Here is a 14304-nt window from a genome sequence, read left to right as displayed (position 1 = left end):
TTTGAAAACGAGGAATACCTCATTGTTGCACTGAATAAGGTGGACAAACTCTCTGGTGCCGTAGTACACCAAGTGGACCGGAAAAACTATGGCCAAGGAGCGTACAGAGATAAAGTGAAGTGCAGGGACCTATCCTTCCTTCAATTCGAGCTTTGATGACGCCAAGACCAGTGGGAACAGAACATCAAGATTGTATTGTAATCACGGCCGCACAGTTCATCAAGATTGTGGTTGCGGAGGGTCTTGAACCTGTCTACTGCCGGCACTTCTCTGTACGTGGTAGAGCCTCATGACGACTTGGAGTTTGGCTTCAACAGGTTTGACAAGAGCATTAGTGAGGTAGCACTGCTAGTGTTGGCTCATGCGGTTTGACAACCCTTTCTCAAATCAAATGTTCTAAATTTCAATTCAAATGCAAAGGATCATGTTATCAATATCTGGTGTTAGACTTAAATTTCAACCATTCACTCGGAAAACAAAAAAAAAAAAAACTGGGGGAGCATTTTCAGTATACATAACCTACAATGATCCTTAAAAAGATGAATATGAGGGGCGGGGGGTACTAGGAGTGCAGCTTGACAACACGAGATAACCTTTCAAAGAAGATAGGGCACATGTTTGTGCTTAAAACTATGTCATCCTTCATCCATTCTGGTGCTTCCCTCTCAAGCGTCCCCAAGGATGCGGTGTGATACAGAAGTTCTACTTCGCTACCAGCAGCTCTGTTCATCCATGTAAGATTGAAGGCGTAACCTGTTACAACCACAGATAATTATCAAATTTTGATAACACCTACTAATTCATAAGATGCATGAAATCCATATTAGTTGATACAGATATTAGCAAAAAATGGGATTCTGTTCTGAAAGTCATAACAATTGAATAAGTTTTAGTAATTTCCTTGTAATCGTGTCTCGAGCTGAGCATTGACATATAGAGACCAAAGCCACATTCAGTGAATTAAGTTGTCAAACCCTAGAGTTTCAAGCTCACAAACAGAAATGTAAACAGAAGTATTCAAAATTTAAACAAACTCCTGCAAAACTGAATTAATGGATGCAAACACCACAGGGCTGTAATTTTGATAGTGTAGGTCCGACTCCAGCCTAGCATTGACCTGTTGTTCAATTCAGTAATTTGGGCAAATGTATTAGCTAGCTCAGCATGTCAGAAATGGATTGCAATTTTAGTGCTTGCCTTGAATGTCTGACGTTTCAAATTTTTCCGATATATTTTGCATAATTTCATATGAGCTTAGGAGGCTATGCAAAAATTTGGAGCATACACATGGACCTTATCTACGAGCCTGCATCTGATACTCAACTGTAATTGTGTCAAATGACAAAAATTTCCACTTAATTGAGAAATTAAACCTACAATGTGACACATTGATGTTCATAAGTTATTAGGTTAGAATCCGCTCAAATTCTAAGAATTACCACTTGATTGATGCACAGCTGAGATGCATATTTCTTCAGCTTGACTAACAGTCGAGAACTTTAAATCCACCATATACTCAACAAGCACTTGAAACACGCAGTTAACTTGGCCAATTGGTTTTGCACAACCTGGAAACAACATACAACGCATAAAATAACCCAATACCATGTGAACAAGTAATATAGCAGAAACCTCAGTTTCAGAGATGGAGATGCATACCTGGTCTTTCAATAGTTCTACACCATTGTGGCTGAAAGATTACATTAGTCAGAGAAGAAGGAGGAGCCAATAAGTTTCTGCTCAAATATATTTCTTAATAGGATTATCAGAAATACCTCTTGAACAGTTACAAGAGCCACACTAGAAGGCATAACTAAATCCTCCGCCTCAGACTGGGAATTCTTCCTACGCTTACTTGTCCGTCTTCTCTTTGAGAGATTTCCTGCTGCTCCTGATACTTGACCACTAGCAGGTGTACAAAGTCCATTGTCTGTGTTGCTACCTTTCGATCTGCTAAAATTTCCCTCCTGTTGCAGCTTTCGGAGCCTCTCTACTTCTTCAGAAAGCTTTTCATCTGTCAAAAATTTGAGTCATCAACAAACAGAAAGAGGTATTAGATTACCATCACAGATTGAGCAAAGAAAACTAAAGAAGTTCATAAATGTTCCCCAGTGGTAGCACATGCTAATCGCACTTGAATACTTTTAGCACGAATAGTTCCTAGCTAAAACTTGAACTGCAGGTGGCCATAGGAATTTCTTTTAATAATGCTAGTTAAGATTGTTTTGGGGGAGGGGGGGGGGGAATGAAGATAAAAATGAGATGTTTTTTCCGTGTGCGTGTGTCAGAAATATGCAGAAACCAGTCCCCTACTAGTTTGCATGTTCATAAAATACTTTTGTGGGGGGGGGGGAATGAAGATAAAAATGAGATGTTTTTTTACGTGTGCGTGTGTCAGAAATATACAGAAACCAGTCCCCTACTAGTTTGCATGTTCATAAAATACTCTAAAAAGGACAAGGAACAATAAAATGTGTAGGTTACACTTATCCCATATGGAACAATGGAAAATATATATACATATATTCAAACAATTGTCTCAGTCAATCTGAATGTTTCACAGAATCCGCATTATCATATTAACCAAGGTCTTCCAAATTTAAGATCTCCTAGACACGAGCGAAAAAGATTTTCCATTTTGTTTCTCTTTTAGGTGATTTGCCTTTCCTCCACATTTGATGTCCATCTAACATCCTCTTCATTTTTATGGGATTTATAAAGACCATCGTGATTATATTCATTCCTATTGAAACATGCAATGACTTAAAATCCATGAAACTAAAAAAGGGACAGGTGAACTCTCGCGATGTCACAAGAGATCTTTAAATCCATCCACGTGATGGCAGCGTACCTGAACTAATTCATAAGTTGCAACCACAACAAGAATTTCAGAACAATATTTCCACATGTTTAATGATAAAAATAACAAAAATCTTTATATATAACTTTTTGTAACAACATATGCAAAATCAGTCATTAAATTCCCAAAGATGTATAAATTAAGTGACATTTTAGTTCCTATCAGAAAATAAATATGGGATTCACCGAGATCACAATCCATAGTGTACGTGAATAGAAAATTCCTATAAATCTCATTTAGAATTAAGAAAGAAACTCAGGATCCAGATACTTCCACATGGATAGTCGTTAAAAGCACCATAACTAAACAGAACAGTGTTGTCTTACTTTTCCTGTTCTCTTCCAACAAACGATTCTGGTACCCGGTACATTGTTCAGCTTTGGTGGACCTGCATTCAATTTGATATATGTTTCAAGAGCCCGTTACGTAGGTTATAGTAAAAATTGACTAATCGGAATTCCAATGGATCTGACTGAACTTAGAATTTCATGCCTAATAGAAGCAACTTCACTTCTCAGATCACCAACTTCCGAGCACAACCTCTCATTTTCATTTCGCAAATGTTGAATATACTCCTCCACAACTGCAAAATAGAAAATAAACAACAAAGTTGGGTCAGAGAGAAGCAGTCAAGTCTGAGCCTCAGTCACGGTTACCACAAAAATCATGTTTTACTTAAAAAATGCGAGAAATGAGCTCAAATACAATATTCAAACAAATCCTGACGGAGAAATAAATACCAGATACATAATGCTTGAACTTTCCTTCTTGATCTTTACCAATATCTTCCAACTCCGACCATTTCTTTGTCTGGCATAACAACCACCGCCGATTAGGAAAAATGGCCAACACAACAGGTTTAGATTATATAGAAATATCTAATTGAGAGTATTGGCGGCACGTAGGTCCTTACGAATACGTTTACAATACACCCAAAATTCAGAAATACAAAAAGACAATTACTTTCTATTTCCCTAACCTTCAATTTGTTCTCGACAAATTTAACATACAATTAACTATAACAACAACAAAGCCGTATCCCACTAAGTGAGGTCTGCTGTATGAATCCTATAACGCCAGTAACACACAATTAACTGGTTAAGCAACAATTAATGCACAAATAAAATATAAAAGAAATGGGAAAGAGCAAAGAACACCTTGATTTTCGAGTACTTATCGTAGAGTTTGGAGTAGAGCGCTTCTGTCTGTGAACGAACAAAACTTCAGAAAAATGAAAATACAGAAGAAACAGTAATCTGTAATTTGGAAATATAAAACGGAGGGGAAATCCTACGGTCGACATTTGTCAGAAGCCCTGACCAAATCTTCCTTTCGATGACGAGTACGATTGCTGAGCCCTGAGGCCTCCCCCAGGCGAAAACCCCAACCCTAACCCTAATCGCCCTGCTACTTGTAAACTGAGGAGGACGACGACTCTGTGAGAGTCGGAGACTGAGGGGAGACAAGGCGGGAAAATTGGAGATTCAAAAAGGAGAGGGAGGGGAAGAGGTTTTGTCAGTCTCCGTCTCCGATCGAGACACGAGGAGAGGAGAGGAGCGGGAGAAAGAACAAACAGGATAGCTCAGCTCCACAAGTAATGCGACGTCGTACGCGGGGATTGGCTTTTCTGGGGTTGCTTTAGCGAGAATCGAATGAGAAACTTATATAACATTGTTTGTGTTTTTGAGAAATGTTATTTGAACCCATATAAACATCAATCTACATCTAATTTAAATTTTAAACATTAATTTATATCTAATTTAATTTTTAAATGTGAATATTCTTTTTTATTATATTGCATAATTACCATCAAGTACAAGATGAAATTAACAATGAAACTACAATTTATCAATAAACCCACACCTAATAATCAAATCCTACCACCACGCAATCTTTATCTTATGTTCATTCTGACTAAAATTACAAGAGAAAAAAAATGGGAAAAATTAGGTTCACATCCTTCTTTTTATTACTCTATTGATTAAAATCCTATTCATTTTCAATTTTTGATCAAGGTCCTTGGGTATTAATAACATCATTAATTATTTGAATAATAAAATATATATTTTTTAAATATATTTATTTAGTGTTTAAAATGTTACAATTAGTATATTTATATTTATGGCTAAATTTTTTATCATATATTTTTATTTTTAGTTTGTACCTATTTTTAATTTGCAAATATTTTTTAATTTGTACCAATTTTCTTTTCATTTTTAATTTGTACCCATATATTAGTTTCTTTTTGTGCCCAATTTTTTAAAGTTTTCTTTGTGTTTGTACTGATGTGTATACTGACACACCCCGTCCCGAAGGAGGGCATGCTGGCCGTCACGTGAGAGTGACGTAACCATTTGCACAGTACGGAAGCTTTAATTATACAATTTATAAGTTAATACACTCGAAGGTGAGTCCTAATTTTGTCCAATCTGTCAGAACACCGTCGAATTCCTCGTAGTCGCCACACCTTTGTGATTCCTGAACCTGGAGGGGCGCAAAACCAAAATTGAGTGGGTCAGTAAAACAATTCTTTTCCAAATCCAAACATTTCTCAAAACGTTGTAACCCCTCTCCGTAAAACCTGTATACTTTCCCAGAAATGTAAAATATAAATATACATATATATTCTCAAAACTTCATTTTTTACTATCTCAACATTTTTCTTTATCAATCAAGCCATGCCATGTCTAATTCAACAGTTAAGTATGGATGCATCAACAATAATCATATCAGGTGCAAGAAAGTAATCAACCGGAGGCCCTCTAATAGCCTGTACGGTTGAACCTAGAGCTCAAAATCTATCACTCTCACACTCTGCCGGAGTCACTCCGCGTGACCTGTACGGCCTTCTGCACACAAGTTACGCTCTAGTGCTTCTCATAAATCATCTGTGCACATAATCTAAGGTCACCCACCAGTCGGAATCTCACTAACACTCTCGCGACTGGCCTGTCGTACCCACTCCGCGTGGACTGTACGACTAGCATCTACTTGGATCCAAGACGAGCGTGCGATGCGGTGAATACTATAAGCACTAAACTATGGTGCAGGATTTGAGCTCAATATACATCAACATCATCATAACAGAAATAAATACTCACATGTGCGTCCACCGCACCAATTCATACATATGCATCATATATTAATTCATGCATGGCATTTCAACTCACATTTCTATATACTTTTCATATCAATTCTATGCATGGTATTTCACTTCCCGTTTTTCCACATAACTCATATGCATTTCATTTTAAACTTATTTTCATTTCAATTCAATTTCTGGGAAACGTCAAGTATATATATATACGGAAAACAAAACTGCCCACTCACCTGGAGTTCGCCCTACAACTCCCTAGCACCACACATCAAGGCGTCATGACGATCGGCGCCTAAAACAATAATTAATTCCAACCTCAGAATTCATATCGATAGAATATATAACTTATATAAAATACGTCACTACGTAGTTCGATCCGGAAAATCCACCACTCAGATTTTAAATCCATAACTTCCAGAGGTCCACAATATACCTCTAGGACAACTTCCTAAAATTTCATTACCATCCAACGGTCGGATCTTCGTCAATTTCCAAAACTAAGTGATGGTTAACATTTTATATTATGGACTTACAATTCCAATTCCGGAAGATCCGTAACTCGGATTCCCAATCCGTAAGTTCCAATAATCCTCAAATATTACGTATTACAACGTATCAAAGTTTGGTGATGATCCAACGGTCGGATCATCAATTCACATTTTCACCTAATGTGAAAACTATAAAACGTTATTCGAACACCTAACCAACAATCCTTAATAACTTTCTCATACGGTGCTCAATTTGGGTATATGAATATACCACGGTGATCTACTCGACGTCACGGACGTCGACATATTTTTAAAATAATTTTATTTTTTTTTATTTTTTTTAACTGTAGCACCTTCTTCTTCCTTGGGTCGCCGGACTGGTTTTTCCGGCGGCCGTTTTCTGGGCAGTTTTTCAAATTGCCATAACTTTGTCATTTCTCAACGAAATCAAGTGATTCAAAAACGAAAGTTGTAGCCCTTGAAGAGACAAAGAGAATGGTACCTTGCACAACACCTAGTTCGCCGTGGTTTTGCCGGAAACTGCCTCGAAAGCCTCGGAGGTCGCCGGAAACTGGGTATTTTTCAAATGAGTATAACTTCTTCAATACTCAACGAAATTGAGTGAAACAAAAAGGAAAGTTGTAGTACTTGACGAGACGAAGAGATTGATACCTACCTCGACTCCTAACTCGCCGGGGATTAGCCGGAAAATGCCTCGAAAGCTCCGGCCAAACTTTGAACTTGTCGATCTCCGTGTTCTTACGTCCAAAAACTTCCAACGAAGCACTCCGAGCTTCCTTGGGACCTCACTAAGCTCGCTGTGATCTTGTTTTAGCCTAAAACGTAGTCATTTAGAAGATCATGAACAGTACCATTTCACGGGAACTTTGAAACTAGGGTTTTCCGAAGCAAAACTTACCTGAAATGGATACCATCGTGATCGTGGAGGTTCCAGGAGTTTGATGGTGGTCTTAACTCCGTCGTTGGTAGAAGTTTAGGGTGGTTTTGGAGTTTGTCCGTGCACTTGAGAGGGAGAGAACAGAGAGTGAGAGTTCGTGAGGGAGGAGAGAGAGAGACAGGGTACGGGAAAGAGGGAAGGATTTGAGGTGTGTGGGATCCTACCCAATCCCCAACTACAAAATTCTATCATAAAATTTAAGTCTAAATCTCCACTCTAATTACCAAAGTTTAGGAGCTTAGATATAACGAACGTGAAAATTATACCTTAGTCACGTACTAGGGACATTTCCGTTAATTCACCATCACGAGTGTAAAACTTTGGGACGGGCTGTGACATATACCGTCACATGACATTGTATATTTAATCAATGATAGAAAAATTACATATGATATATTTATGTTTTATGCCTAAACGTTGTATCATATATTTATATTTTTAGTTTGTACCCACTTTTAATTTGCAACATTTTTTTTTAAAATTGTAGTATTTTCTTTTTAGTTTTATTTTGTACCCATGTATTAATTTCTTTTAGGACCTATATTTTTTAAAAATTCATTTGTACTCATAATTTTTTAGTCTTTTATCTGTACCCTAATGTATTTATAATGTACCAATTATTCTTTATTAATGTACCACTTTGTTATATGTGAAATGTACCTATTTTTTTTTTTTTTTGTAAAATGTACCAATTTTTTAAACATTGTGGATACATTCTTTTGCCATTTATTATTTCTTATTTTTACATAGTTTTTATCCATTTATTAAATCAAAATGTTTGAATTTTTTTTTTGGTAACCGTTTCTAATAGTATTATAACGACGGATTTTAAATTTATAGGATTATAAATCTCATAAAATATCAAACAATTAATGTCAAAACTATAAAAATATAAATATTAATAGTAGTATAATGAGGTGTACAAAGTCAAGGGACTTTGATCAAAGTTTGAATACTATTAAGGTTTTAATCAAAGAATGTTAAGGATTAGGGACCATATCCAAATTATCCCAAAAAAATAAGAGACAAAAGTTTTAACTGAATTATCCAAAAATATTATTAATCTACACTATAACAAATTCGAAACTATGACTCACCAATTTTTAAATTAAAAACCAAAACTCCAATTAAATTAAATTATTAAGTCAATACTCTATTTTTCTCATCAGAATGTGATCATGACTACAATAATTTTTTTGTAGTTTAAAACATAAAAAGAAATAAAGAACATGGAGATGGAGACTATGCTATGAAATTTTAATTTCCTTGGCATCAGTCTATGATTTAACAATCAAGGCCTACAATTGTCCACCTCTTTGCTGTACCTTGCTGCTTTGGTATCGACCTTCTTTGCAACATGCTTTGGTACATTTCTTAATGCTTGATTTCAAGTATTATACACTTCTTGATTTTGGATTTGTATTTTCTAAATGGGTCTAAAGATAAATTTACATATTGAATTGGGTTTATGAGGATTGTTTAGATCATAAATTTGGGTTTAAAAAGATATTGATAGATTAGTTAAAAGTAATATGGGTTTCGAGAGTAAGTTGGATGTAAAAAGAAGTTATATGGGTCCAACTAAAATTTCCTTTTTTAAATTGTCTCGCAAGTCGATAAACGCCAGCTACTCGGCTAGCAAGATATATACAACATCCCACGTTTCCATATTAATTTATAGAAGTGAGGTAGCACATTAAATGTTAACTTTCACATTAAATGTTACACCATCTGCCACATATCTTTTCACCTAACTTTAGTTAACTTTCACATTAAATGTTACATTTTGAATTTTGAACAAAATTAACTAAGGTTAAGTGAAAGGACACGTAGCAAATGATTAAGTGTATGGTAAGTATACACCATAGCTTATGGCGGTGAGAAAAAAATGCTCACTTTCTCTTCGTGGAAATAAATAAGTACGTTAATCAAATTTGCAAACTAAATGATGCGTCACCAATAAGAAATAAGCACATTAATTAACACTTGAGCAATAAACCAATCACTAACAACTACATCGTTGGTTTACAAAATTTAGTTTAAAATTTGATCTCTCTAGCATTACACAAATTTAAATTGCTATTACTGTCACATCCCGACTCGGGCCCTCATCACATCCCGGCTCGACTCCGCCGTAGTACGATATTGTCCGCTTTTGGCCCCGACCACACCCTCACGGTTTTGTTTCTGGGAACTCAGACGAGAACTTCCCAGTGGGTCATCCATCATGAGATTGCTCTCTCGCGAACTCGCTTAACTTTAGAGTTCCGATGGAACCCGAAGCCAGTGAGCTCCCAAAAGACTTCGTGCTAGGTAGAAATGAGAATATACATATAAGGCTTACAGGATCCTCACCCCTGGACGATGTGAGATCTTACAATTACGACATTCCCCCTCAAGCTAAAGCAAAGATGTTGTGCTAGTCAAGTTTGGACATAATTTTGAAAGAGATGCCTTTGATTAATATGCTCGTCAACTACGTACTTCTTCAAACGGATTACATTCTAATGATATTGGAATATATTGTTTTATAACAAAATGACAATCCACTTCAATGTGCTTTATTCTCTCGTGAAATATTGAATTAGCTGCAACGTACATAGCATCTTGATTGCCACAACATTTTGTTTTTTCCTTTCTAGGTCACTAAGTTTCAACCAAACACAATCTCCAGTGGTGATTTGCGATCAACTTGATATCCCGCCCAATCAGCATTCGTATTTACAGCTTACAGGGATAAAGTGTTGTGTACTGTGTTGGAGGTTAAGAATATTTCTCTAGAGTTGTTTGGGACAATACTTTATTTTTTAAAAGTTGATTGAGCTTGCAGGTACGTCATACCTCATCAACATGGGCACCTTCAAGTTAAAACCAAATTGTTTCAAGCTTCTTATGCATGTTTTCAACTTCTTGACATGAAACTTTTGGTTTGTTTAGAGATTAGTTGTCTCTCTTTTTTCCAATGTTATAATCTTGAAAATTGACATGATCCACTACTGATGTAGTTCTTTGTATCCATTTAACTTTCATTAAGCATAACAAAGTCAAAAATAATATTTAGGTAATAACCTCCTTAGAATAATAAAATTGATTGTGACTATATAGAGATTTTACTGTGTCTGATGTAAGACTTTCATGACATGAGTACACCGCCATTGTGGCATTCCCTGCCAATCATACGACACGTGTAAGTTTTTCTCTGCATTCGTTGTACGGTTGGCATGGGATGCTACATTGACAGCAGCTACATGCTATAAAAGTTGCTCTAATTGAAGTGAATTTAATTCGTTTTTCTAGTGATTTTTTCATCCTTTGCTGCATATCAAAGAACGAATGACACCATACTCAAGAAATTTACTTTTACAGGAAACTAAGCTGTTCTCAGTCAAATTAGCCGAATAGAACAATATAAACAACAATTTCTAATGCTTCATGTGCTTTTCAGTGCCGATAAAGCGTCCTTCGTTGCAGCTGAGATTACAGCATCTGAGGCATTCGGCAAGTAGTAATATTTTCCTGCAGGGCAAATGTTAGAAAATATTACAATGAGATTATGATAGTCTTCACAGATGAAGAAGAATAGGCGATATATGATACAAGTTGGACAACGAACCTTGAGCAACTCTGGCAATCTCCTAAGCAAAACCAGTTGAAACAAACTTATTTTCGGTGTCAATGACGAGGAGACACATCCCTGCTTTGTAGATTTTACCAGCAACCTCGAGAATCTCATCCTTCATTGAGAAGCACCAGTAAGAAATACCACAAGTTAATGCAAAAGCAAAAGAAAAAAGCTGAGGGGTAACATGTGCAACTACATACTCCTTATTTCTTGAGTGTCTGAAAAACATGTGGGTCTTGTATAAAAACTTTAGATACTAACGTATTTTTCGGAACCAAGTCTTATGCAATCTCAGATCAGGTGCCCATTATAATGCCATGTGCTGTGAGGTCCAGGCTACAACTAATATGCCAACAACAGCACTCAAGATTTACCTTCAACTCCTGTGACGAAGGTTTTGGAACGTCAGTAGCAGCAGCAGCTTCAGGGTCAGTGGATCTCTTTAGAGAGATATTGGCTCTACCATCCGTTATTGCAACAATCATTATACGTCCAACATCACCACTCATCTCTGCATTTATTCCAACCCTAACAGCCTAAGCAGTATAAATTTCAGAATACAGTCAGTTACGTGGGGGTGGAGATGCCAGTACTCAAGAGGGAAGCTAACATACCCTGGTCAGACCATGAGCAAGGGGAGAACCTCCGCCGCATGGAAGTCTCTCAAGACGGTTTCGTGCCATTGAAATTGATCTAGAAGGAGGCAGAAGAACTTCTGCTGAATCTCCCTGGAAAGGAATGATAGAAACCTAAACGGCATTACCAGTCAAACTGTTACAAGAATAATCACCAGAACCTTCTTCCATGGTTTGCTGATCAGAAGCACACATTAATCCCCTTAATTAAATTCTTATAGAAATTTGGGGAAGGATCCATGACATGTCTAAAGTAAAAATGGAAATCAGTATGTCCTTTCTGAAGTGCAATCCCCAGAATACGGTTGGGCACTATATCATACGGAGTATCATGTCTATCATTTATTTTGATGAATATGTTCATGCAGGCTAAGGGAACAGCTCAGTTTCATGTGAAAAATAACTGTTCAATGTATTACTTTCCATGACGTGCATATGCCATGCTAAATAAATACAAGCTCTTATACGAACAACTCTTTTAACAATCATAACTTTTCCCTTCTCAATTCTGCTTTCTTGTTGAGTTATGTTTCTTTACCACCATTGTTAAGCTCTTCCATAATGCAAGCCAATCGAATATATACCTAGTTCATAACCAGCCCTATGAACGTTCTGCACTTTGGATCTGATGATTCCATACTGAAAAAACACTCTCCTTTGACACTTAAAATAGGGAAAGCTTCTTCAAAATTTGAAAAGTAAGAATTTGTTCAAAGAATGGCTTCGAACTTGCCGTTATTTGATTACTGATGTCCTTCAAAGCATATCATCATTTTCTAGAGCATGGCATTCACACCTATTAAGTTGAATTTATTTTTTTCCGGGTCAATGAATAAAACATTTAATTCAACACAATTACGTTTCACCATTTACTTGGTGCATACTGCTTCTCTTCTACTTTGTTTTTTCTCATTTTCTTGCCAAGAAAATGACAGAAGAAATCTTCTTGAGACTAAACGAGTGGTAGTCACATCCTTTAAATCTAGTATGAAATTTTTTGTCACCTGATCCCTGCTTGTATAACTTTCTGCTAGTAACTTGCGTGCCGCACCTTTTGCATTCTGCATTCTATTCAAGGCCATGCTTCCACTTGCATCAACAACAAATATAACCTACCATGAAGCAAATTGAAAACCGTTCAACTACTTTAAGTATTTGCATGAGCACATGAATAATTTAAGATATCAATAGAAAAGGGTCACTATATTGGTCAAAGTTTCACAGATTCTAAGGAAAGCTGATTATCAAATTATATGGACTATTTTTCATTGATTTAATCCTCAAACCCTCTGAAGAGGATGCAAAGATCTGGCCTCATAGTGGATCAGCAAGATGAGCTACAGACACTTGTCAAGGGATTTTAAAGTTGAGCACAAGGTTTTCATTTTAGAGATTGAAGAGAAGTCATTTGGCGAGAGGATTCGGGTAACAGAGAGAACGAGAACCAGAGGATATCAGATATCTTTTGACTTGGGTTGTGCAGCGTGGATCAGTTAAAGGCGGCTATTGCCACAGGCGGACTGAACTTCTTCAGAAAATACAAAGGTCACAACTATCAGTTTTGGGTTGAAGGATTTCAGAACAGAAACGGGGAGGTCCTTGTTCTTTCCAAAACTGAAAAGGATGGTTTTGTCAGAAATATCTTCGTTCCGAAAGGTTTTCAAGGCATCGGATGGAGAAATCTGGAGGAGCTGATGTCTAAGATTCTGCGAGGGGGAAAGAAGACGGGGGTTACAATGAGGAAGGTGAATCGGGTTGGAACTGAGCCTAGGAGAAATCTTTTGGGCGCCGGCACTCAGGGTTCATACAGGGATGCAGTCATTGGAGGCAAGCCGACGACAACTGATGCGATTTAAATACGCACACAAATTAAACCCTCTTTTTGACAATTGTAGTATAGATGTAAGTAGGGTATCGTTCTAGGCCGGGGATTAGGAGGGATTGCTAATCTATTCTAAATTAATTTAAAAATATTAAATAAGACTCAAGGACACAAAACTAGGCTAAAAACTCTAATAACTCGAAACACACTTAGAATGACTCAAAATAATGGAAACAATCAATTTAGACACTAGGAACTGAAATGGACGGAAATTGAATTAAAAGACTAACAACAATGAAAACTAACTAAATAATATAATTTAATAATGGGGGGTTTGGTTTGGTTTTGACGAGAAGTAAATTAAACTTAAATAAATTACAGAATTGACAAAAACATGAAATTAAGGTGAAATGATAGGTGACGGACTAGCTAGAGGGTTCTTCTCCACACATGTTATACTTGCATACAAAATGATTTCCAGTTGCTTTTCGATAAGCTATGAATACTCAACGCCCCAAATTAACCGTGAATTGCACTAATTAACCCTCAGTTTTTCCACAAGTTATTGGGTTGGATGATTGCATACGACAACCCAAAACATTCCCTACAAGTTCCCTACATGAGTTGCATAATAGAGATACAAGCAAGAATCATTAAGTTCTATGAAAAACATAAGCATTGACGAGACACTCGTTACTATGATTTGCATGAAACTTATGCCAAGAATTTACTTAACGTGATTGTGACTAGCAACCTTCACTACTTATGAATATAAGTTCATAACGATTAGGTGAAACTCCCTTATATTCTAGCGTCAAATTC

General features: G+C 36.6%; 1 protein-coding gene, 1 long non-coding RNA gene and 1 pseudogene across 3 annotated transcripts; all 3 read right to left on the bottom strand.

Moving 5' to 3' along the window:
• Nucleotides 1-378: 378 nt before the first annotated feature.
• LOC103448293 (uncharacterized) lies at nucleotides 379-4542 on the bottom strand. Its single transcript, XM_029088789.2, has 9 exons — nucleotides 4155-4542; nucleotides 4018-4065; nucleotides 3601-3670; nucleotides 3353-3443; nucleotides 3187-3248; nucleotides 1776-2014; nucleotides 1660-1690; nucleotides 1440-1568; nucleotides 379-753 (listed from the first exon to the last, which is right to left on the bottom strand). The coding sequence occupies exons 1-9, from the start codon at nucleotides 4161-4163 to the stop codon at nucleotides 563-565; spliced, it is 870 nt and encodes a 289-aa protein (XP_028944622.1). The 5' UTR covers nucleotides 4164-4542; the 3' UTR covers nucleotides 379-562.
• Nucleotides 4543-5185: 643 nt separating this feature from the next.
• On the bottom strand, nucleotides 5186-7743 carry LOC139189183 (uncharacterized). 2 transcript variants are annotated; one of them, XR_011572829.1, is made up of 5 exons: nucleotides 7365-7743; nucleotides 7122-7281; nucleotides 6948-7016; nucleotides 6191-6249; nucleotides 5186-5344 (listed from the first exon to the last, which is right to left on the bottom strand). It is a non-coding gene; the product is annotated as an uncharacterized lncRNA (long non-coding RNA). The 2 variants fall into 2 exon arrangements; XR_011572830.1 differs by having other exon boundaries at nucleotides 7118-7281; nucleotides 7365-7678.
• Nucleotides 7744-10637: 2894 nt separating this feature from the next.
• Nucleotides 10638-14304, bottom strand: part of LOC103422956 (magnesium-chelatase subunit ChlD, chloroplastic-like) — a 38652-nt pseudogene continuing 34985 nt past the window's right edge.

This window comes from Malus domestica, chromosome 11 (assembly GCF_042453785.1).
Source record: "Malus domestica chromosome 11, GDT2T_hap1".
Taxonomy (NCBI): domain Eukaryota; kingdom Viridiplantae; phylum Streptophyta; class Magnoliopsida; order Rosales; family Rosaceae; genus Malus; species Malus domestica.
The sequence above is the reverse complement of the archived record's forward strand: the minus strand, read 5'-3'. Positions and strand labels throughout refer to the sequence as shown.

Bases quoted from the DNA above. Each gene is read 5' to 3' on its own strand.
- LOC103448293 (XM_029088789.2), bottom strand. The intron at 1,691-1,775 runs GTATTTCTGATA...GTAATCTTTCAG, and splicing joins CTCTTGTAACTGTTCAAGAG to CCACAATGGTGTAGAACTAT. The intron at 1,569-1,659 runs GTATGCATCTCC...TGTTGTTTCCAG, and splicing joins TAGAACTATTGAAAGACCAG to GTTGTGCAAAACCAATTGGC.